The 22061-nt window shown below is 41.1% G+C and overlaps 1 protein-coding gene across 4 annotated transcripts in view; it reads left to right on the top strand.

The window, feature by feature from the left end:
• The window catches only part of mdn1 (midasin AAA ATPase 1), a 305960-nt gene that overhangs the window by 9980 nt on the left and 273919 nt on the right, over positions 1–22061 (top strand). For all 4 annotated transcript variants that reach the window (XM_077586594.1, XM_077586596.1, XM_077586595.1 and 1 more), the window contains exons 6-8: positions 2151–2360; positions 7924–8055; positions 16230–16333. In XM_077586594.1, coding sequence (XP_077442720.1) covers positions 2151–2360; positions 7924–8055; positions 16230–16333 — 446 coding nt within the window. The remainder of the gene's footprint in view (positions 1–2150; positions 2361–7923; positions 8056–16229; positions 16334–22061) is intronic.

Here is a 22061-nt window from a genome sequence, read left to right as displayed (position 1 = left end):
TGTGCTAGAAGAGGGAGATATGGAAAACACACAGGATAGCGGCTCTCGAGGACCGGAGTTGGCCACCCCTGTTCTACACATTCTTACAGCAATAAAAAACGTTAAGAATGCTGTTGTGTTTTTCCTCCCACCGAAACCGTATTAAAACAATAATATATATTTCTCGCCGCCATTTTCAAACATTTTTGAAAAAGCTCCAGGGCTCCTCTTAAGAGCTGCATGTGGCTCTGACTGATGAAGTTATTGTAGGTATTACACTTCTGGGCGGTATATTTACTGCTGATAGGAATACACTTGACTTCCCTAAAATGCAGTCACACGCTCCCCCGTTGAATCATGATTTCAAACAGAATACAGTGGGGCAAATAAGTATTTAGTCAACCACCAATTGTGCAAGTTATATACTCGAAAAGATTAGAGAGGCCTGTAATTGTAAACATGGGTAAAACAATGTGGAACCCCCCTCGAAAGTCACATTGTTTGATTTTTAAATAATTTATTTGCAAATCATGGTGGTAAATAAGTATTTGGTCAATACCAAAAGTTCATCTCAATACTTTATGTTCCCTTTGTTGGTAATAATGGAGGCCAAACGTTTTCTGTAACTCTTCACAAGCTTTTCACACACTGTTGCTGGTATTTTGGCCCATTCCTCCATGCAGATCTCCTCTAGAGAAGTGATGTTTTGGGGCTGTCGTTGGGCAACACGGACTTTCAACTCCCTCCACAGATTTTCAATGGGGTTGAGATCTGGAGACTGGCTAGGCCACTCCAGGACCTTGAAATGCTTCTTACGAAGCCACTCTTTTGTTGCCTTGGCTGTGTGTTTGGGATCATTGTCATGCTGAAAGACCCAGCCATGTCTCATCTTCAATGTCCTTGTTGATGGAAGGAGATTTTCATTCAAAATCTCTCGATACATGGCCTCATTCATTCTTTCCTTTACACAAATCAGTCGTCCTGGTCCCTTTGCAGAAAAACAGCCCCAAAGCATGATGTTTTCACCCCCATGCTTCACAGTGGGTATGGTGTTCTTCGGATGTAATCAAGTATTCTTTCTCCTCCAAACACGAGAATTTGTTTTTCTACTAAAAAGTTCAATTTTGGTTTCATCTGACCATAACATTCTCCCAGTCCTCTTCTGGATCATCCAAATGCTCGCTAGCGAATCGCAGACTGGCCTGGATGTGTACTGGCTTTAGTAGAGGGACATGTCTGGCAGTGCAGGATTTGAGTCCCTGGTGGTGCATTGTGTTACTGATGGTAGCCTTTGTTACTGTGGTCCCAGCTGTCTGTAGGCCATTCACTAGGCCCCCCTGTGTGGTTCTGGGGTTTTTGCTCACTGTTCTTATCATTTTGACGCCACTGGGTCAGATCTTGCATGGAGCCCCAAATCGAGGGAGATTATCAGTGGTCTTGTATGTCTTACATTTTCTAATAATTGCTCCGACAGTTGATTACACCAAGCGTTTTATCTATTTCAGATTCAGTCGTCCCAGCCTGGTGCAGGTCTACAATTTTGTCTCTGGTGTCCTTCGACAGCTCTTTGGTCTTAGCCATAGTGGAGTTTGGAGTGTGAGATACTGAGGTTGTGGACAGGTGTCTTTTATACCGATAATGAGTTTAAACAGATCCTATTAATAATGTAACGAGTGGAGACCTCGTTAGAAGTTAGACCTCTTTGACAGCCAGAAATCTTGCTTGTTTGTAGATGAGCAAATACTTATTTTCCACTCTAATTTGGAAATAAATTCTTTAAAAATCAATGTGATTTACAGTTTTTTTTTCCCACATTCTGTCTCATGGTTGAGGTTTACCCATGTTGACCATTACAGGCCTCTCTAATCTTTTCAAATTGGAGAACATGCACAATTGGTGGTTGACTAAATACTTATTTGCCCCACTGTATGTGACCGTTTGAGCCAGGTGACCCAGATTCAATTTACAAACACCTGTTTACCCCAGTGTGCGGTCCTTCAGCCATGTTGCAGCAAGAGTTGTTTTTCACTATCATCACAAAGCAAATATTTAAATTATCTTGAGTTCTTTAGTTTTAATTAGTCAATGGATTTTATTGACTGTTCACAGAGTGACTTTATACATGTTGCACTGCTTGTACTTTAATATTTAAATTTAGATTTTTTTTGCAGGTTCCTAAAAATGACATTGTTCTAGTCGACTCAACTTGTCTCAATCTGAAAAGATTGGCATTGGCTGTAGCTTCGCATAAACCTGTACTCCTTGAGGGACCGATTGGATGTGGGAAAACATCTCTGGTGGAGTTCATGGCTACTCTGACTGGTCATACAAAAACTAGAAATATTTTAAAGGTCCAGCTTGGGGATCAAACTGACAGCAAGGTAAGACCTTTTAAATTATTATTACTTGAAATTTTTTTCTCAGGAATATTTTTGAATGGCTGAGTTCGGACCGGTGCCTGAAATCCCAAAAAATTTGTGGGTTTTGATGCTCAATTTTACGTTAAGCACAGAGTACTGTATTTTCACACCTATAGGTTGCACTTGAAAGTTTAAATTTTTCTTTAAAATGGTCGATGCGCCCAATCGGCGGTGTGCCTTGTCTGTGCACTAATTTCAAATGTTTGTATGACTCTGACCGCTTGAGTGACTGGTTTTATTTCTTGCTGACACGCTACTTATTGCGATCAACCCTGCGGACGGTCACCCTAAAAATAGCCTCCCCGCGTATTCCAAGCGTTACCAAAAATCAATTCAAAACATTCCAGGCGAGTGGCAAAGCATTTGAATTCCGTGTGCTCGTAGCGCTTTTAACCCTAAAATACACTCAATACTCAAAGAAACACCACTTTAGACCTATACAGAGAAAATGCCTGGCATGAAGGCTAACAGAATGCAGGTGTGAACGCTTGGATAATGGACTAAAGCCAAGGATCGAACACAATTTAACAGCGAGGACCAACAGCTTTGCGAACGGCTTGGGAGTGACGAATGTCGGATGGCCACCAACATAGAGGTTCCATACAAAGACAGGCAGACAGCGTTGCACGAGTTATGTGACGATTTGGAATGGATTGTTGATACCTGGGCGAAAGTGTCGTTAAAGCTGGAATCACCATTACGAAAACCCACGACAAACTAGCTGACCCTGACAATGTTATGGAACTCGGCATTGTTGGCCAACTCTTTATATCGGATACAGAAGATGAGGACGCTGACAAATTTGTAGATGTTTGAATACTTAGACTTACCGTATTTACTCGCATATAAGCTGCACCCTGAAAATTGCCTTGAAATTTTTGAATTTTACAATTTCTTGCGTATAAGCCGCTCCCTAATTCCCAAGTTTAGCCTCCATATTCATGGTTTTAATAGGGAGTAAAAATGTGTTACTTTGAAGGGAAAATCTCAAGAAAAATCATAATTTCTGAGATACTGTATGAATAAAAAGCACATTACAGTGGTACCTCGAGATACGAGCTTAATCCGTTCCTGGACTGAGCTCGCATGACAAGATTCTCGTAACTCGAGCGGAAGTTTCCCATTGAAATGAATTGGAAACAAATTTATTCGTTCCAACTCTGAAAAAAACACCAAAAACAGGATATTGGATTGAAAAAAATGTTTTATTTCTTATAATTCGCCATATATTGACAAAGTAATAAATAACGAGTGGTTGATAGTAATAAAATGTGTTTAATTGAAGTAAAATTAGACGCATTTCGCGGAGGGGAAGGGAACGATATACACACGGAGGCGGGGCTGTTCGGGGGGGATTTATCCACGGCAACAATGCACTCGTAAACGAACAAACAAATTTAAATTAACTTGGATAACTACCGTATTTTCACGCCTATAAGGCGCGCATAAAAGTAAAAAAAAGTCAAAAATTTTCTCCGAAATAGACAGGGCGCCTTTTAATGCAGAGCGCCCTTTGTGAGCGCTGAGAGCCGCCAAGCGGTGCCGAGCGGGAGCGCTTGGGCGGCGCCGAGCCAGAGCGGCGCCGAGCGGCTGGCGATAGCGCTGGCTACCGGAAGCCGCTTATTTCCGGGTTCCGGTGCACAGTGACTGCTGGGAAATAAAGTTCTTCCTCGCTACACCCACACACTAAAAACCTGTTTTAAAAAGGCAACAGAAGCAAAACTGAGTTCGGTTGTACTTTATTTAGACATTTTACAATTTACTCAAATCCCTCAAACTCCATCTTCTGTGTCAGAACTAAACAATTACCCAAACGAGCCTTCCAATATATATATATATATATTTATTTATTTATTTATATTCCCGGAGGCTTAAGAACTACAACCGCGGGACCCAGCGTTTTGGAAGACTCATTTGGGCAATTGTTAATTCGGACACAGAAAATGAGGACTTTGATGGATTTGTGGGTGATGATGACGTGAGTAAGTTATAAAATGTCTAAATAAAGTACAACCGAACTCCGTTTTGCTTCCGTTGCCTTTTTAAAACATGTTTTTACCGTGTGGGTGTAGCGAGGAAGAACTATATTTCCCAGCAGTCACTGCGCACCGGAACCCGGAAATAGGCTGCTTCCGGTAGCCAGCGCTATTACGTTTCGATGTTCATCCTATAATATATAATATATGCGTCTAATGAAATGGTGCGTGCTTTGTGTGTCTAAAATACAGAAATAGCACTCGTTACTGACACTGCGGCGTAAGAAACGATGCGCCAAATAGGCGTGAAAATACGGTATATACAGACACTCAACGTTTAATGTACCTTCAAACAAAACTAAATTCTAAATTTGTTGTAATCTTTTTTACCTTACGTAGTTCTACGGGTTGACACCACCTGGCCGCTCCGCCGAAGTCTTCAAAACGAACGCATCAAGAGTTGTTTGTTTTTCTTCTACCCTTCAAAATATTTCGATAATGTCGCATACAAATGTCATTACAATAGGATAACGCACGACCACTTGCCAACGAGAAAGTCTTTAAAGAACGATCGCGGGACCTTCTTTCCTTAGAAAGAATAACAGGAAATACAATAGTTGAGCTTACCCACGTATTGATTGTGGGTAATGAAGTTTTATTTTGAGAGGTTGCAATTGCCTATGGGTGTTGTGTGCACGAGTATACTTCATTACCCAGAAAGCCCTCTTTTTGCCCGCGCGTTGTGCGTTTCCTGGTCGTATGAGAAACTTGTCTGAATTAATCGTTCCGTGCTCGTAGATATTGTTATACACGAAAGATATGCAAAAAAGACCTGGCTTGGTCGCATCACGAAATTTTGATCGCATGACGGGCGAATTATTCGATCGAAATTTCCCTCGTAAGACGAGAATTTTGTATGACGAGCGGTCGTATTAGGGTCGATATCATAATGAAGTTAATATTTCTGTCTTTGTAAATGCAAAATATCAAATTATTCAATTTGAAAAAAGAAAGGTCTATCTTGATGAGAACCTGATGCTTTCTAATTACAGAAATTACAATTTTCTTACCAGAAGTTTAAGAGGTTGTACAGACGCTCCCCTACTTACGAACATTAAACTTACGAACAACGGTACATACGAATATGTCTGCAAATTGCGTTTAAGTCGAAAAATGTTCGTAAGCCCAATTTTGTATTTCGCGCCTTTTTCAGAGTAGTACTACTTTCCGCCGCTAATACCGACGCCTGGCGCTGTGAGAGCTCAGCTCACCCAGCATCTACCTTCTTCTTCGTTGCAATGCGGAAGTGCGTGAATGTATCTCCAATGTGCAAAGAACCTTTTTCATTTGTATCATTAAATATCTCATGCATCCATTATTGAATATGGTTGGTAAAAAGCTAAAGGCTTCTATTGAGGGAGTTGCAAGGAAGAGGCAAGCCATTTCATTTGAAACGAGTGGCAATAATAACGAAGCTTGATGCGCGTGAGAGTGGTGAGCGTTGCACATATATGTACAACTTGAATCGTTCGACCGTCAGTACCATTTATAAACAGAAAGATCGAGCAGCAGGACCCAAATATTGAACGTTGTACAAAGTTTGCAAATCAATTAAATGATGCCATACAGTGCTACCGCATCATTTATGATGAAAAAAAGAAAACTGTGCAATCGTCGTTAGATCGCTTCTTTCGGCCAGTTTCTAATACATAAATCTCTCTCTCTCTCTCTATACAGTACTGTACATATTCTCCATTTTATTACATGTTTTTTTCAGTACAAACCAATGCGTGTTACTTATAAAAGCCTTAAACATACAAATGCACTTCTATCAACCTTCAATATACTTTTATAGGCCTTAAACATAAATTATAATACAAAATATAGCACTGAATCAACTTGCAAACAAATTCAACTTATGAACAATCGCTCGGAACCTAACTCGTTCGTAAGTAGGGGAGCGTCTAGTAGCCATGTTGAAAAACAACGAAAAAATATCCAAGTGGATTTTTGTTTTATTTCAAAATCAAGGCTACTCTCGTTTGGTCAGTCAGAGCACGTTTAACTAGGTTTAGACGGCAGCGCCCTAGGTAAGATGGCTCCCCGGGACCTAGGTAAAATGGCTCTGCCCCGAACGAGCAGTGACGGGAACGTCTTTTTTTTTCATGTTTTATGCAATACAGTTGGTACCTCGACATACGAGCAATTTGAGATACGAGACATATTTTGATATACGAGCAGACAGCGCACGCGAGATGTTGCTCATAAGAACATCATGGGCAGTCTCTCTCCCCGCAACACCCTCGTGTAATGTCTCTGTGGTCGCAACTCCCTCTTTGTAATGTCTCTTCGAGCACTGGGTGGAGCGTTGCACTTTTTCAGTGTTTTTTTCTTCTTCCCGTAAGTCAGTGCGAATGGCGCATATACTACTTCTCGTTGGCAAGTGGCCGTGCGTTATCCTATTCTGAGGACATTTGTGTGCAATATTTTGGGAATATTTGGAAGGGAATACAAACTCAAACAACCCTCTATTGACTGAAAGTCAGTGTGGAGTCAGGGCAAATAGAGCCAACCCGGGAGAAGAAAGGTATCAAAATGTCAAACAAAATTTGAATTAAGTTTAGTGTTTGGTTAGATTAAATTTATTTTTGTGTCTGCATCGTAATCCAAGTTCCTTTAAATTTGTTTATTTTATGTTACGAGCGGGTTGCCGTGCAACATTTTCACATGCACGCGCGCACACAAACACAGCCAGCCACCCACACACCACGCCACACCACACCACACACACCCTTATCAGAACATTTGCATAAAATGGGAAAACTCCATGTTCGATAGTTGGATAATAATTACAGACTGTCTTCAAATGAGAGTGGGTTATGGAACGTTTCAATAAGGCTGCTGTTTGTGCACATGTATTTAAGAAGCATTTAAAAAAAAAGGAAAACAACAGGGAGACTTTACTTGGATCTTTTGGCGAAGTTTGGTTCTCGGGAGCCCCTATCCTGTCTGTTTTCCATGTCTCCCTCCTCTACCACACCTGAATCAAATGATCAACTCATCTGCAAGCTGTCCAGAAGCTTGATACAGATCCAGATTATTTGATTCAGGTGGGTTGGTGTAGGGAGATATGGAAAACAGACCGGATAGGGGCTCTCGAGGACCGGACTTGGCCACCCCTGTTTTAGTGGGTCAGCTCGCAGTTGTCCTACATGTCATAATCACTCATTTTGGCTGTGTTATAATCTTTTTGCTAACCATGCTTTAAACAGCTTTTCCTTACCATCATCCTCTTCCTCTAACGAACGTTGGTCTGGAACTAGCGCTCACGTCATATCAGGGCCCCTGTTCTTTGTGGTCTTTGGGTGGTATAATTGCCTCTTAAACTTATCGAATATTATAATTTTATTGTTGACAAAAAATATTCGACAGTAGTTATAATCATTTATCGCCCAAGTCTATTTTATGCAACGTGGAGCCATTTTTTTTAGAAGCAAGCCCAATGACAAAACAAATATTTCAATTTCTCAATGTTCTCAATTATTCAGCTGCTGCTTGGGATGTACCGTTGCACAGATATACCAGGAAAGTTTATTTGGCAACCAGGAACGTTGACACGGGCTGTTTCTAAAGGCATGTGGATTTTATTGGAAGACATTGACCACGCTCCACTTGATGTGGTAAGTTAAAAACCTTGAAAATTAGAATATAAATAGTTGGGGTGAACAATATGGGAAAAAAACGTAAGTATTTTAACCACCTTGTGAAAAGGGACATGACACCAGATGAAATGCCCTGTCGATTTCTCGAAAATCCCAAAACCGACGGCACAATTCATCATCCATTGATTTTCTGTATTTTATCACATGTTGCGGGGCCTCTTAACGCATTCAGTGTGGGGAACTGAGCAAATGACTTGTCTGATATTTGCTTCGAAAATAAAACCAGCTGGGTTTTGAAGAATATGACGTTTGTTTGCATTTCGTGCACAAACGTGTATTTCCCTTGTAGCGTCACAATCGGCTCGTTCATATGTCAGTGTGTCCACAGTGAAAGCCAAATCAAAAAGCCAAACAGTGTCATTTAGTTCAGGAAATTTTTCAGTATTCTCAAGTAGCTCCAAAAACGAAATCTCCTTTTTGAGCTCCCACACACGTTGACGTACTTTTCCCAAACTTAACAAGCAGACATTAGAATAGTAAAGTGTGTGATCCATGTCAGTTTCTTCAAGAAAATTAATAAACTGATGATGGTGAAGTCCCCTCGCTCAAATTCAGTTAACAAGTTTCACAACTGGCTTCAACTACGTGGTCAAACTGCAACACGGATTAATACAGCACTTCCTGGTGAATTATGCAGTGTAGGAATATTACCTCTTGCTCAGGGTTGTCCTCTTACACTTTGTCCTGAATTTTGTTGATCATCCCGACGTTTTTTCTTGTCAGATTTGGATATCCATTTGTGGTAACGTTGGTGAGCGCACTACAAGGTAACTTTTGCCTCTGACAGGTGACGCGCTGTTAAGAGAATCCTCTTCCTGTGTTTTTCCTTTCAAGGATTCCATATCCAAAAATAAACCCTCTGATAAAAATTGAAAGCTGACCGTTGTCCTTTATATCATTGGTTTCATCCTTTTTTCTTTATCTTACTGGTTGTGTTCGTCAATTACTTGCAACCAACCTGTCAGAGGTAGCTGTACTTGTGTTGAAAGGTTGCTGGCGTAACTAGAATGCTTGGTGAAAAGGTGACGGCTGATGTTGTATTTTTTTAAAACCGCAACGGTTTCTTGGCAATCAAGACATACAGCCATGGGCTGGATTTCAGTAAAAAAGTATTTAGGCGTCCATTTTTTGCTAAACACCCGGCACTCACTGTCGACTTTTCTTTGACATTGCTGCAGATGGGTTCTGATCTGACCAATAGAAGTGTTCCCAACATTTTTTGAGTTGCGGCACACTTTTTGCATTGAAAAAATCTCTAGGCACACCACTAGCTGAAAATCTTCTAATTTAAAACTAGGTTCCCTATATTAACTTTATAAAGTCATTCTCATCAAAGCTTTATTAACAGGAATTAAATAAACCCCCAAATTATAATTTCTTTTCACACCGATCTAACGTCATCAAAGCAGCACAAAACTTTCAGTTCGACTTATGTTAAAATAATTAATGTAGCATTTTTTGTACCTTATTTTAATTTTTGACCTTTTCTTCCAATATTACGCAAAAAGTAATGTGCTCACAGGGACTATAAGTTGCCAAAAGTTGATGCCCCTGAAACTAAACAACTTCCGGTTCACGTACTGTAAAAACTTAAATCTTGTAATATTACGACTTTTTTCCTCCCAGTATTACTTCAACCACATAACATTATGAGAAGAGCCGTTGTGTGCTCACACAGACTTCACTTCTACAAAAGGTGAAGCCCAGAAAACCAAAGAGCTTCCGGTTTACTTTACATAAAAATAAACAACAAAATTACTTTTATCTAATAATACGATTTCAATCTTGTTATAGTACAATCTATGATTTCATATTTCAATTTTAACCTCTTAATAGTTTGATTTTAATCTCTTTATAATCCGATTTCTCTCGGATTATTACGATGTATGACTTGTTGTAATTTCCCGCAGCACACCTTAGCATCGCTCACGGCACACTGGTTGGGAAACACTGCAGTAGAAGAGCAGTAATTAGAAATGGCTCTTTCAAGTCACTGTGCTGTCATTAGAATTCAAAATGAAATCAATTCAATTATATACATCAAACCTTAATTCAGTACCATTTTTCCACGGGCTGGATTAAAAAGAACCATGGGCCGGATCTGGCCCGCGGGCCGTAGTTTGCCCGACACTGGGCTAGGAGCTGCGTTGTGAGCCTTCAACCACCGTTCGTCAAGTGTTCGCAAATTTTTCAGGTGGACTTAAAGCCACTTTATTCTTTAGTTGTCATTTCTGTTCCCAAGAAAGTCCAGTTCATTACATTCATAATTTTAATTTGTGTTTAGCAGTTGCCAAATGTTTGCCTTCCCCCTCAGCTACGCCATTCATCAATAATTTAAAATGTTTTTCCATGTTTCTTAATCATTTTAATGGCTTTATGCTGTCTTTCATCCAATTTCACGGATGATATAGATCGGACGTTGCCGTCCGTGATGATCAAAAAACCGCGACGTAGGATCACTATTTTATCTACGTTTTCACGTCTATACAATATCAAGAAATGTATATATATATTGAATGTTAAAGCTTTATGCATATGTAAACACTGTAATGTAATATTAATATTTAAATGGAATGTAATTAATGTGTAAATGCTTAAAGTACTTTACCTAATATGATAATAGCACTTTTCCGCTAGATTAAAATAAAAAAGATAAGGCCTATGTAGTAGGATGAAGGTGAAGTGAAGATCCTTCATCCTCACTCACCGATTTCATCATTTCGAATAAATTCTCATTAGTTTGGGAGGTTGAGTGGCTTGTGAGCACCACTCCATAGTCAAGTCAGAGTAGCTCAGCTAGCCTACCTACCCTAGCCAGCTTCATGGCCTTATCTACGGCTGAGTGATCAACCACCTCAGGCGATCCGTCATAATCATGGAAAAAAAAATTCGGTCACAGATTTTTCCAACTTGAAATTTTGGTCTTTTCCTTATCATTAATGGCCTTCTTTTAATTCGGTGGCAAGCCGGTCTTCTTCAAGGAGGCTACACTGCTTACGAGTTTCAGCGCGAATGTCGCAATTTTTATGATTTTTAATGTTTTAATTTTTGGGGGGATACTCCTCAACAATAGCTGAAGCCGTCAAGTGGTGAGGCATGACAGTAAATCATTTTCTCATCTTTTATTTTATTTTTTACACATCGTTCATCCAAAATTGGTATTTTCATTTTTATAGTTTTTAGTTGGTAGTATATTGACTTGGTAACAAATTAGATCATTTAGATCAGGGGTCTCGAACTCAATTTACCTGGGGGCCGCTAGAGGCCGAGTCTGGGTGAGACTGGGCTGCATCAGGATTTCCACAAGAAAAGCACTGATAAAACATTCCAACGTTATCAAATATCTTTATTTTTTAACAAAAAATAATGAATTAAATAAATTAACTTAAAGATGAATAAAAAATAAATCAGTAATACAAAACCAAATAATACTAATGAGCATACAGTAGATATACACTGGCTGGCTAAGTAGAGAAAATGAATTATTTTTATTCCGTTTCAAATGTCTGTATTAACAGCTCTTTAACCTTTAATTTTCTGAACTTGAATGGAACATTGAACATGAAATATTCTGAACACGGCTTCTCTTGCCTACTTCTTGCTGCTAGAGACGTGGCAGCGCTTCTTCTCACATAGCTGAGTCACATTTGGCTTGAGGGAGGAAGCAGTGGAGACCCTCAGTAGAGCTTGAAGATGCTCATCAGTAAGTCTGGACCTGTACTTGGACTTATTGAAGTTCAAGGTGGAGAAGAGCTTCTCACACAAGTATGTGCTCCCAAAAAGGCACATGGTCCGCTTGAACCTTCGGGAAAGTTCAGGGAAGCTGGGGGTCAACTCTCTCAAAAATTGCCCAAGCTTGTCTGCTTCTCCACTCACCTCCCTGAACTTGGCTTTGAGTGCAGAGTTGCACTGCAGGTCAATGAGCTCAATTTGAAGCTCAGGAGGGGCATCTTGCACATTAAAGGACGTTTCAAATTGTATTCCTTGTGCACCGCAACTTTTTCAGTGTAAATGAGACACGTCGGGGTGCCCCTGTGTTCAACAAAGAAATATTGCACTCCCCACTTTTCTTGAAACTGTCTGTGCTCATCACCGACCTTTCTCTTCACGGCAGGCTTTGAAAGAGACATCTCTGGGGCTCTGTAATGTTTTTCCACTTGGAATGAGTCTCGGGTTGATCTTTCACATTCAGTCGCGCGGGTTTGTGGCGCATGTGCACTTTCGCTCTCCGTTTCAATCGCGGAGATGGCTACAGACACTGACACAGGCTGGATCACGGATCATAGCGCCTCATTCAGTTCTATGCTGAGAGCAGCGGAGGAGTGTGCGCGCCGAGCGGAGTGATCGGCCTCACGGCTTCTCCTCCGCCCAGCTGATTGGAGGAATGAGTGAGTGAGCGAGGCACTGGACAGCCCGGCCGATGTCCCGCCCTCCAGAGCCGTATACCTCACCGTGATTGGTTCATTCAGCTCCGAACCAAAGTTCCCTCTAATTTTTTGTTGGTCTGAGCAGAAAGACAACCTCCCTGAGCGCACTGAGTACCAGTGTGAGCGACATCATCGGTACTCGGATGATTCGCCTAAAGACGTTTCGCCGACGGACGTTTGACAGACGGGCGAACGGAGGTTTCGCCGAAACGGGATTTGAACGCTCGCCCCGCCGGATCGTGTGTGTACAAGTTTTTCAACCTCGGCCCGCGGGCCATATACGGCCCGTTAGGATTTTTAATCCGGCCCGCCGCCGGTGTTGTCCAAATTATAGTAAAAATCAATGTTCGTCTACCATCAATGGCAGCCCGGGAATAAGCACTCTTGGGCGGGCATGGCAGTCCGGGAATAAGCACTCTTGGGCAGGCAGATGTAGCAGAACCGAGCCGTAAAATGACAGCAATCGGGTCAAATCCATCCTAAAACAGCATTTAATGATTAAATACAAATACTGGATGATATCGCGATGGAGGCAAAAAAACGTCTATAGACGTCCATTCGCCAAACGGCTCAAAATGCTCTCAAATTCGGTCAAATCCAGCTGAAAACAGCGTTTAATGATTAAATACAAATACTAGTACGACCTGTCCGTCTGTCAAACGTCCGTCGGCGAAATGTCTTTAGGCGAATCATCCGGTCACGACATCATCATTGCTCGCTATGGGCACACCAGTATCACACCTGCCACAAGCAGGTGCATGTCAATGTTCCCTCTAATTTTTCATGTAAAACATGCTGTAAAACACGAAAAACATGAGTGGACAGAGCTACTGCCACTGGCTGCAACTTAAACGGCGCCATCATGGGGAAAGGGGTAAAAAAAAAAAAAATGTTTTTTTTTTTACTGCGCGCCATATGATTGCTACTGCGCAGAGAAGACGAGAGTAGTGCGCAATTGCGCACGCGTGCAGCTTAGAGGGAACATTGCTCCGAACACAAGTGTCATTCATATCAATTTTGCGGGCCGCACGAACATTAATCTTTCATATTAAGACGGGGGCCGCAAATTATCGTCCCGAGGGCCGCAGTTGGCCCGCGGGCCGCAAGTTTGAGACCCCTGATTTAGATGTAAGATGCGACGACTTCATACAAATCAAAGTTACTTCAATGGAACAAAGATATAAGTAGACGCACCACTGTACTTGCAAGTACCGTACTTTCACGACTATAAGGCGCACATAAAAGTCTGAAATTTTCTCCAAAATAAACAGGGCGCCTTATAATCCAGTGCGCTTTATATATGGACCAATACTAAAATTGTTATCACGATAAAATAAAATAAATCCGTCGATAGGACAACTATGGCAAGCAGCCCCCGACTCTACTATTTTCCCGTAGTTAAAAGTACTGCGCAGTGACTGCTGGGATATAGTTTTTTTTGTCAATACACCCAGTGGATTGTGGGCTGCCGATCGGCATCAACACTAGCTAGCTACTATTTGCGAATGGATTGTGGACTGGCGATCGGCATCAGCACAGTTGCGAAGCATGGAAGACAGCCTTGGAATACTAGTTACGCTAGCTACTATTTGTGAACGGATTGTGGCCTGGCGATCGGCATCAACACAGTTGTGAACCATGGAAGACAGCCTTGGAATAGTTACGCTAGTTACTAGCTAGCTACTATTTGCGAATGGATTGTGGACTGGCGATCGGCATCAGCACAGTTGCGAAGCATGGAAGACAGCCTTGGAATACTAGTTACGCTAGCTACTATTTGTGAACGGATTGTGGCCTGGCGATCGGCATCAACACAGTTGCGAACCATGGAAGACAGCCTTGGAATAGTTACGCTAGTTACTAGCTAGCTACCATTTGCGAATGAATTGTGGCCGCCTGGACGAACGTATAAAACTCAGCGTTTTCGATGGACAATTGTTCAATTCGGCCACAGAAAATGAGGACTTTGATGGTTTTGTGGGTGATGATGACGTGAGTACATTGTAAAATGGCTAAATAAAGTACAACCGAACTCAGTCTTGCTTCCGTTGCCTTTTTAAAAACGTGTTTTTAGCGTGCGGGTGTAGCGTGCATTTGGTACATGTAGCACCAAATTAGTGTGTTCGCCGTTGTAGTATATTGATACTATTAGTGCAAAGTTATCACAGCCGTCAACCTGGGTGTATTGACAAAAGGACTATTTATCCCAGCAGTCACTGCGCACCGGAAATAGCGTCTGGGGCTGCTTACGTAGACAGCGCTATTACGGTTCGATAATCATCCATAAATAATATATATACGCCATGCCTGGCTTCACGAAAAGTGGCAGGCAGCGCCGGGCTTCTTGCGCTACGATTTGTGAATGGATTGTGGCCGCCTGGGCGAACGTGTCTGCTCGCACGGTTGTTCGAGCTTTTGCCAAAGCCGGCATAATTTCTAAGGAGCCACATGAAAATGACGGTGACTGAGAACGAAGAGAGGGGACGCGGCTTTTTGGAAGGCTCGTTTGGGCAATTGTTTAATTCGGACACAGAAAATGAGGACTTTGAGGGATTTGTGGGTGATGATGACGTGAGTGAGTTGTAAAATGTCTAAATAAAGTACAACCGAACTCAGTTTTGCTTCCATTGTCTTTTTAAAACGTGTTTTAAGCATGTGGGTGTAGCGTGCAAGAACTATATTTCCCAGCAGTCACTGCGCACCGGAACCCGGAAATGGGCTGCTTCCGGTAGCCAGCGCTATTGCGTTTCGATGTTCATCCATATATAATACCGTATTTTCACGCCTATAAGGCGCGCATAAAAGCCAAAATTTTCCTCCAAAACAGACAGGGCGCCGTATAATTCAGTGCGCTTTATATATGGACCAATACTAAAATTGTTATCACGATAAAATAAAATAAATCGGTCAATAGGACAACTACGGAAACCAGCCCCCGACTCTACTATTTTCCTGTAGATAAAGCACTGCGCAGTGACTGCTGGGATATAGAGTTCTTAATACACCCAGTTCTTCAATACAGTTAGTATGATGACCAACCACACTAATTTGGTGCTGGCCGTCATTTCGGCTGTATTTACAAAAGAAATCCTGCCGCTAAATGTTGGCGTCAACAGAGCATTCAAAGCTAGACTGTGAACTATGTATATATATTATCCAAGAACTATATTTCCCAGCAGTCACTGCGCACCGGAACCCGGAAATAAGCTGCTTCCGCTAGCCAGCGCTATTGCGTTTTTGGTGTTGATCCATATATAATATATATGCGTCTAATGAAATGGTGCGTGCTTTGTGTGTCTAAAATACAGCAATAGCACTCGTTACTGACACTGCGGCTTAAAATACGATTTGCCGAATAGTCGTGAAAATACGGTAAGTAACTGGGAGTTTAAGGATTTTTGGGACCCCCCTGCTCTTATTTATTTTAATTTTTTTAGATAAGACTTGAATGTAATTTATCAGATTATTCCTCCACTTTGTGATTGTTTGAATGTACACTTGGTGCAAACCAAGGGGTCCTTTTAGGATGCATTTTAAATTTTATAGTTACTATACCGGCCAAAAACATTGTGATCAAGTTCCAGCCATATTGTTCACCAAGTTTATTTTCTTCTTCCAGCTTTTAACAATAGAGGACGAAGTACATTACACTTGTCCCCACTTGTCTTAATGACCTCTGAACTATTGCTTTTTGTTTTTTTTAAGATATCTGTGCTCATTCCGTTGATGGAGAATAAAACATTATCGATTCCAGGACGCGAAGATTGTATTGACATATCTCCTGGGTTTCAGTTCTTCGCAACAAGAAGGTATGAATTATACTACTAATTTTGCTAGTGCAAGCGAGTCTAATCAAAAGAAAAATTATGACTAAAGCTGCTCTAGACTTAGTGTCGGTGAAATTTACACTGTGGAGCCTAACCCAGCTGTCTTCGGGAGAAAGGCAGACTACACTAGACTGGCCGCTAGTCAGTCGTAGGGCACACAGAGGCAAACGACAATCCGCACTCCCAATCATACCGCCGCCTGCGGGTATCGAGCGCGGCGTCTGCCCGAGACGAAGTCAGACGAGGGAACCTCTACACCAGTGGTCCCCAAACTTTTTCCTGTGAGGGCCACATAACTTTTCCCTTCTCTGATGGGGGGCCGGTGTCAGTTTGTAACAGAAAGTGTGACGATCGTAGGGGAGCTTAAATTTTTTATTGTTTTCCAGAAAGCCACACATAACCAAATAACCCTTTCCAGGTTCTTTACAGAAAAAAAGTCAGGAAACAAATAACACTATTAATGAAATAAATAATAACTAAATAACCCTCCCTGAGTTCTTCACAGAAAAAACAGGAAATAAATAACACTTTATGAAATAAATAATAACTAAATAACTCTCTCTGGGTTCTTCATAGAAAAAAAGCCATGGAACATTAACTTTCTGTTGTGCCATGCACAATCTTTTCCCTTTGCTCTGAAGTTTATGCACGACACCACAACCGTCATTACAGAATCCCACGTCAACATTTTGCAGCACAGTGCTTGCTGGTGAATTCGGCAGTGGACTTGTAGCGGGGCGGTGAGACCCCTTTTTTCCAACTCCCGGTTCATGCGTCCCATTATTAGACCGCGAGTTTCGGCCACCATGCTAGGAGCCCCGTCAGTCGTGATGCTAGCTAGCTTTGACCAGTCCAGGTCCAACTTCTCCATGGTTTGGCACACTGTCAAAAATATCCTCTCCCGTTGTAGTCCCTTTGAGACTTTGGAGGGCTGCCAGATCCTAGCAAATCTCAAAGTTTGCGCTAACTCCACGAATAAAAATGAGCAGTTGCGCTGTGTCTTGCACGTCCGTGCTTTCATCCAGTGCTAATGAAACAAATTCAAATTATTTCGTCTTCTGCTGCAGCTGGGCATATACATTACTCCCGATTTCTTCAACGCGTCTGGTCATTGTACTCACCGACAGACTTACGGCATTAAATGCATCTTTCTTCTCGGGACACACTTCCTCCACGACAACATCCATACATTTCTTAAAAAACTCCATCAGTGAAAGGCTTACCGCTGCTTGCTATCAGTTTAGCAACCCGAAAGCTGGCCCAAACGGATGCCTGGTTCAGCTGAGCTTGGCGTAGAAATGTAGTCTGCTGAGATAATAGTCCAACTTTTAGCTTTGAGAGTTTGTCTGCTCGTATTTGGCCTTGCACGCTATCGTACTTGTCTTTGTGACGGGATTCATAGTGCCGGTGAAGATTGTATTCTTTGAATACTGCCACCGTCTCTTGACAGATGAGACAAACAGCCTTTTCTTTGCATTGAAAAAAATAATAATTGTTTGTCCACTGCAGGTTAAATACCCTGCATTCTGAATCAATTTTTCTCTTAACTAACCATTTCGCCATTATTCCGTTCTCAAACAAGTTCAGGTTGCACAGTTTTTATATGCTTGAATAGCATCGCAATAGCGATGGCCCCAGGGCTCCGCCCTCACCTGCGATCGTCCAGATGTCTCGCTAACACTCTGCTCGCGCATGCAACGGTGGAAGTGCCCCATGCATCAAAGGGAAACACTCTCCCCGCGCGTGTCACCAAAGAAGCAATGCGAAGGCCCGCTTCACTGGGATGATTTGTGGACTCAGCAGGGGTGCAATGAACCAAACACAAGATTAAAACGTCCCAGTCTTCAAGGCCAAATAGGAAAAAATCCGATAGCGTCTCTGGTATTGTTCAGAGGGCCGGTCCAAATGTGCCGGCGGGCCGTATCCGGCCCGCGGGCCGTAGTTTGGTGACCCCTGCTCTACACCACAAGGCGGCTTATTTTTTATTTTTTAAATTATTCTATTAGGTTCATAAAAATGTGAAATGTAAATGTGTATTTGGAGTCGTGGTCAAAAGTTTACATACACTTGTGAAGAACATAATGTCATGGCTCTCTTGAGTTTCCAGTTATTTCTACAACTCTGATTTTTCTCTGATAGAGTGATTGGAACAGATACTTCTTTGTCACAAAAACATTCATGATGTTTGGTTCTTTTATGACTTTATTATGGGCTAACAGAAAAAAGTGATCAAATCTGCTGGGTCAAAAATATACATACAGCAGTGCTAATATTTGGTAACATGTCCCTTGGCCATTTTCACTTCAATTAGGCGCTTTTGGTAGCCATCCACAAGCTTCAGGTTGAATCTTTGACCACTCCTCTTGACAGAATTGTTGCAGTTCAGTTAAATTTGATGGCTTTTTGACATGAACTTGTTTCTTCAGCATTGTCCATTAAGTTCTCAATGGGGTTTAAGTCAGGACTTTGGGAAGGCCATTCGAAAACCTTAATTCTAGCCTGATTTAGCCATTCCGTTACCACTTTTGATGTGTGTTTGGGGTCATTTTCCTCTTGGAATACCCAACTGCGCCCAAGACCCAATCTTCGGGCTGATGACTTTAGGTTATCTTGAAGAATTTGAAGGTAATCCTCCTTCATTATCCCATTTACTCTCTGTAAAGCACCAGTTCCATTGGCAGCAAAACAGCCCCACAGCATAATACTACAACCACTGTGCTTGACGGTAGGCATGGTGTGTTTGGGGGTAAAGGCCTCACCTTTTCTCCTCCAAACATATTGCTGGGCATTGTGGCCAAACAGCTCGATTTTTGTTTCGTCTGACCACAGAACTTTCCTCCTATGTATGTGTGTTTATATATGTGCATATGTGTGTGTATATATATGCGTATATGAGTGTGTATATATGTGTGTGTGTGTATATGTGTGTGTATATATATTTGTGTGTGTATATATGTGTGTGTATATGTATGTGTGTGTGTATATGTATATATGTGTGCATGTATTTGTGTGTATATATATACACATATACATACATATATATATATATATATATATATATATATATATACATATATATATACACACACATATATATACACACATATACACACACACATATATATATATGTGTGTGTATATATATGTATAAATGTGTGTATATATATGTATAAATATGTGTGTGTATGTATATATGTGTATGTGTATGTGTGTATATATGTATATGTGTATATATGTACGTTTGTGTGTGTATATATGTGTATATATGTACGTGTGTGTGTATGTGTATGTGTGTATGTTTGTGTATATATGTATATGTATACATGTATATGAATATATGTATATATGTATATGTATACATGTATATGAATATATGTATATATGTACATGTGTATATGTATAATATGTATATGTGTATATGTGTGTGTATATATATATATACGTGTGTATATATGTATACAGACGCTCCCCTACTTAAGAACGAGTTAGGTTCCGAGCGATTGTTCATAAGTTGAATTTGTTTGTAAGTTGATTCAGTGCTATATTTTGTATTATAATTTATGTTTAAGGCCTATATAAGTATATTGAAGGTTTATACAAGTGCATTTGTATGTTTAAGGCTTGTATAAGTAACACGCATTGGTTTGAACTGAAAAAAACTTTTAATAAAATGGAGAATATGTACAGTACTGTATAGAGAGAGAGAGATTATGTATTAGAAACTGGCCGAAAGAAGCGATCTAACGACGATTGCACAGTTGTCTTCTTATTTTCATCATAAATGATGCGGTAGCACTGTATGGCATCATTGAATTGATTTGCAAACTTTGTGCAACGTTCAATATTTGGGTCCTGCTGCTCGATCTTACTGTTTATAAATGGTACTGATGGTCGAACGATTCAAGTTGTCTCATGCATCCATTATTGAATATGGTTGGTATATGTGCAACGCTCACCACTCTCACGCGCATCAAGCTTCGTTATTATTGCCACTCGTTTCAAAGGAAATGGCTTGCCTCTTCCTTGCAACTCCCTCAATAGAAGCCTTTCGCTTTTTATCAACCATATACAATAATGGATGCATGAGATATTTAATGATACAAATGAAAAAAGGTTCTTTGCACACTGGAGATACGTTCACGCACTTCCGCATTGCAACGAAGAAGAAGGTAGATGCTGGGTGAGCTGAGCCCTCACTGCGCCAGGCGTCGGTATTAGTGGCGGAAAGAAGCACTACTCGGAAAAAAATACAAAATCGAACTTACAAACATTTTTCGACATAAACGCAATTTGCAGGCATGTTCGTATTTACCGTTGTTCGTAAGTCGTATTTTCGTAAGTAGGGGAGCGTCTGTATATAGATATAATATTTAGTCAACCACCAATTGTGCACGTTATCCTACTTGAAAAGATTAGAGAGGCCTGTAAATGTCAACATGGGTAAACCTCAACCATGAAAGACAGAATGTGGGGGAAAAATCACTGCTGATTTTTAAAGAATTATTTGTAAATCATGGTGGAAAATAAATATTTGGTCAATACCAAAAGTTCATCTCAATACTTTATGTACCCTTTGTTGGCAATAACGGAAGCCAAACGTTTTCTGTAACTCTTCACAAGAACAGTGCAGCAATGTTTTGGGGCTGTCGTTGGGCTACACGGACTTTCAACTCCCTCCACAGATTTTCTATGGGGTTGAGATATTGAGACTGGCTTGGCCACTCCAGGACCTTGAATTGCTTCTTACGAAGCCACTCCTTTGTTGCCCTGGCTGTGTGTGGGATCATTGTCATGCTGAAAGACCCAGCCACGTCTTATCTTCAATGTCCTTGTTGATGGAAGTAGATTTTCACTCAAAATCTCTCGATACATGGCCCCATTCATTCTTTCCTTTACACAGATCAGTCGTCCTGGTCCCTTTGCAGAAAAACAACCCCAAAGCATGATGTTTCCACCCCCATGCTTCACAGTGGGTATGGTGTTCTTCGGATGCAATTCAGTATTCTTTCTCCTCCAAACACGATGTCAAGTTATTCAATATAACATTTTATGATAGCGTCAGAGCAAAAGAATCACTTGTTCTGTTGAGGGGAAGAAGCGCCGCTGTCTCCTCCAAATTCCTTCCCTATCTTTTGAATGCTGTGCTCTCCCATTCATTAAGAAAGAATAGGTGTGTCCCTTACAGAGAAATAGTGTGTGTGTGCGAAGCCTCCATATTAGAACATCTGGCTTTCATTAAACAGTCTTAGTCTTTTTGGCGTAAACAATTCCTGATATCACATATTTTGTTGGAATGGCTTCTACTCGATCCAAGATGGTCTCCCAAAATGTTGATCTCCATTCTCCAGCCTCTCAGGAGTTGTTGGAAGTCACCCAGAGTTCGTTGTCCTCAGAAGAGTTCATAGCAAGCGAAATGATACAGTATGCATACTTCAGCTCTATTAAAACATCCATGCATAGTAGCAAATGTATGATAATACCAACAAATGATACATATGATGATAATAAACTCAACTCACGAGAACCTGTTTCTACCAAAAAAGTTCTATTTTGGTTTCATCTGACCATAACACATTCTCCCAGTCTACTTCTGGATCATCCAAATGCTCGCTAGCGAACCGCAGACGGGCCTGGATGTGTACTGGCTTCAGCAGGGGGACACGTCTGGCAGTGTAGGATTTGAGTGCCTGGCGGCGCATTGTGTTACTAA

The sequence above is a fragment of the Stigmatopora argus genome, chromosome 19 (genome assembly GCF_051989625.1).
Source record: "Stigmatopora argus isolate UIUO_Sarg chromosome 19, RoL_Sarg_1.0, whole genome shotgun sequence".
NCBI classification, from domain to species: domain Eukaryota; kingdom Metazoa; phylum Chordata; class Actinopteri; order Syngnathiformes; family Syngnathidae; genus Stigmatopora; species Stigmatopora argus.
The sequence above is the reverse complement of the archived record's forward strand: the minus strand, read 5'-3'. Positions and strand labels throughout refer to the sequence as shown.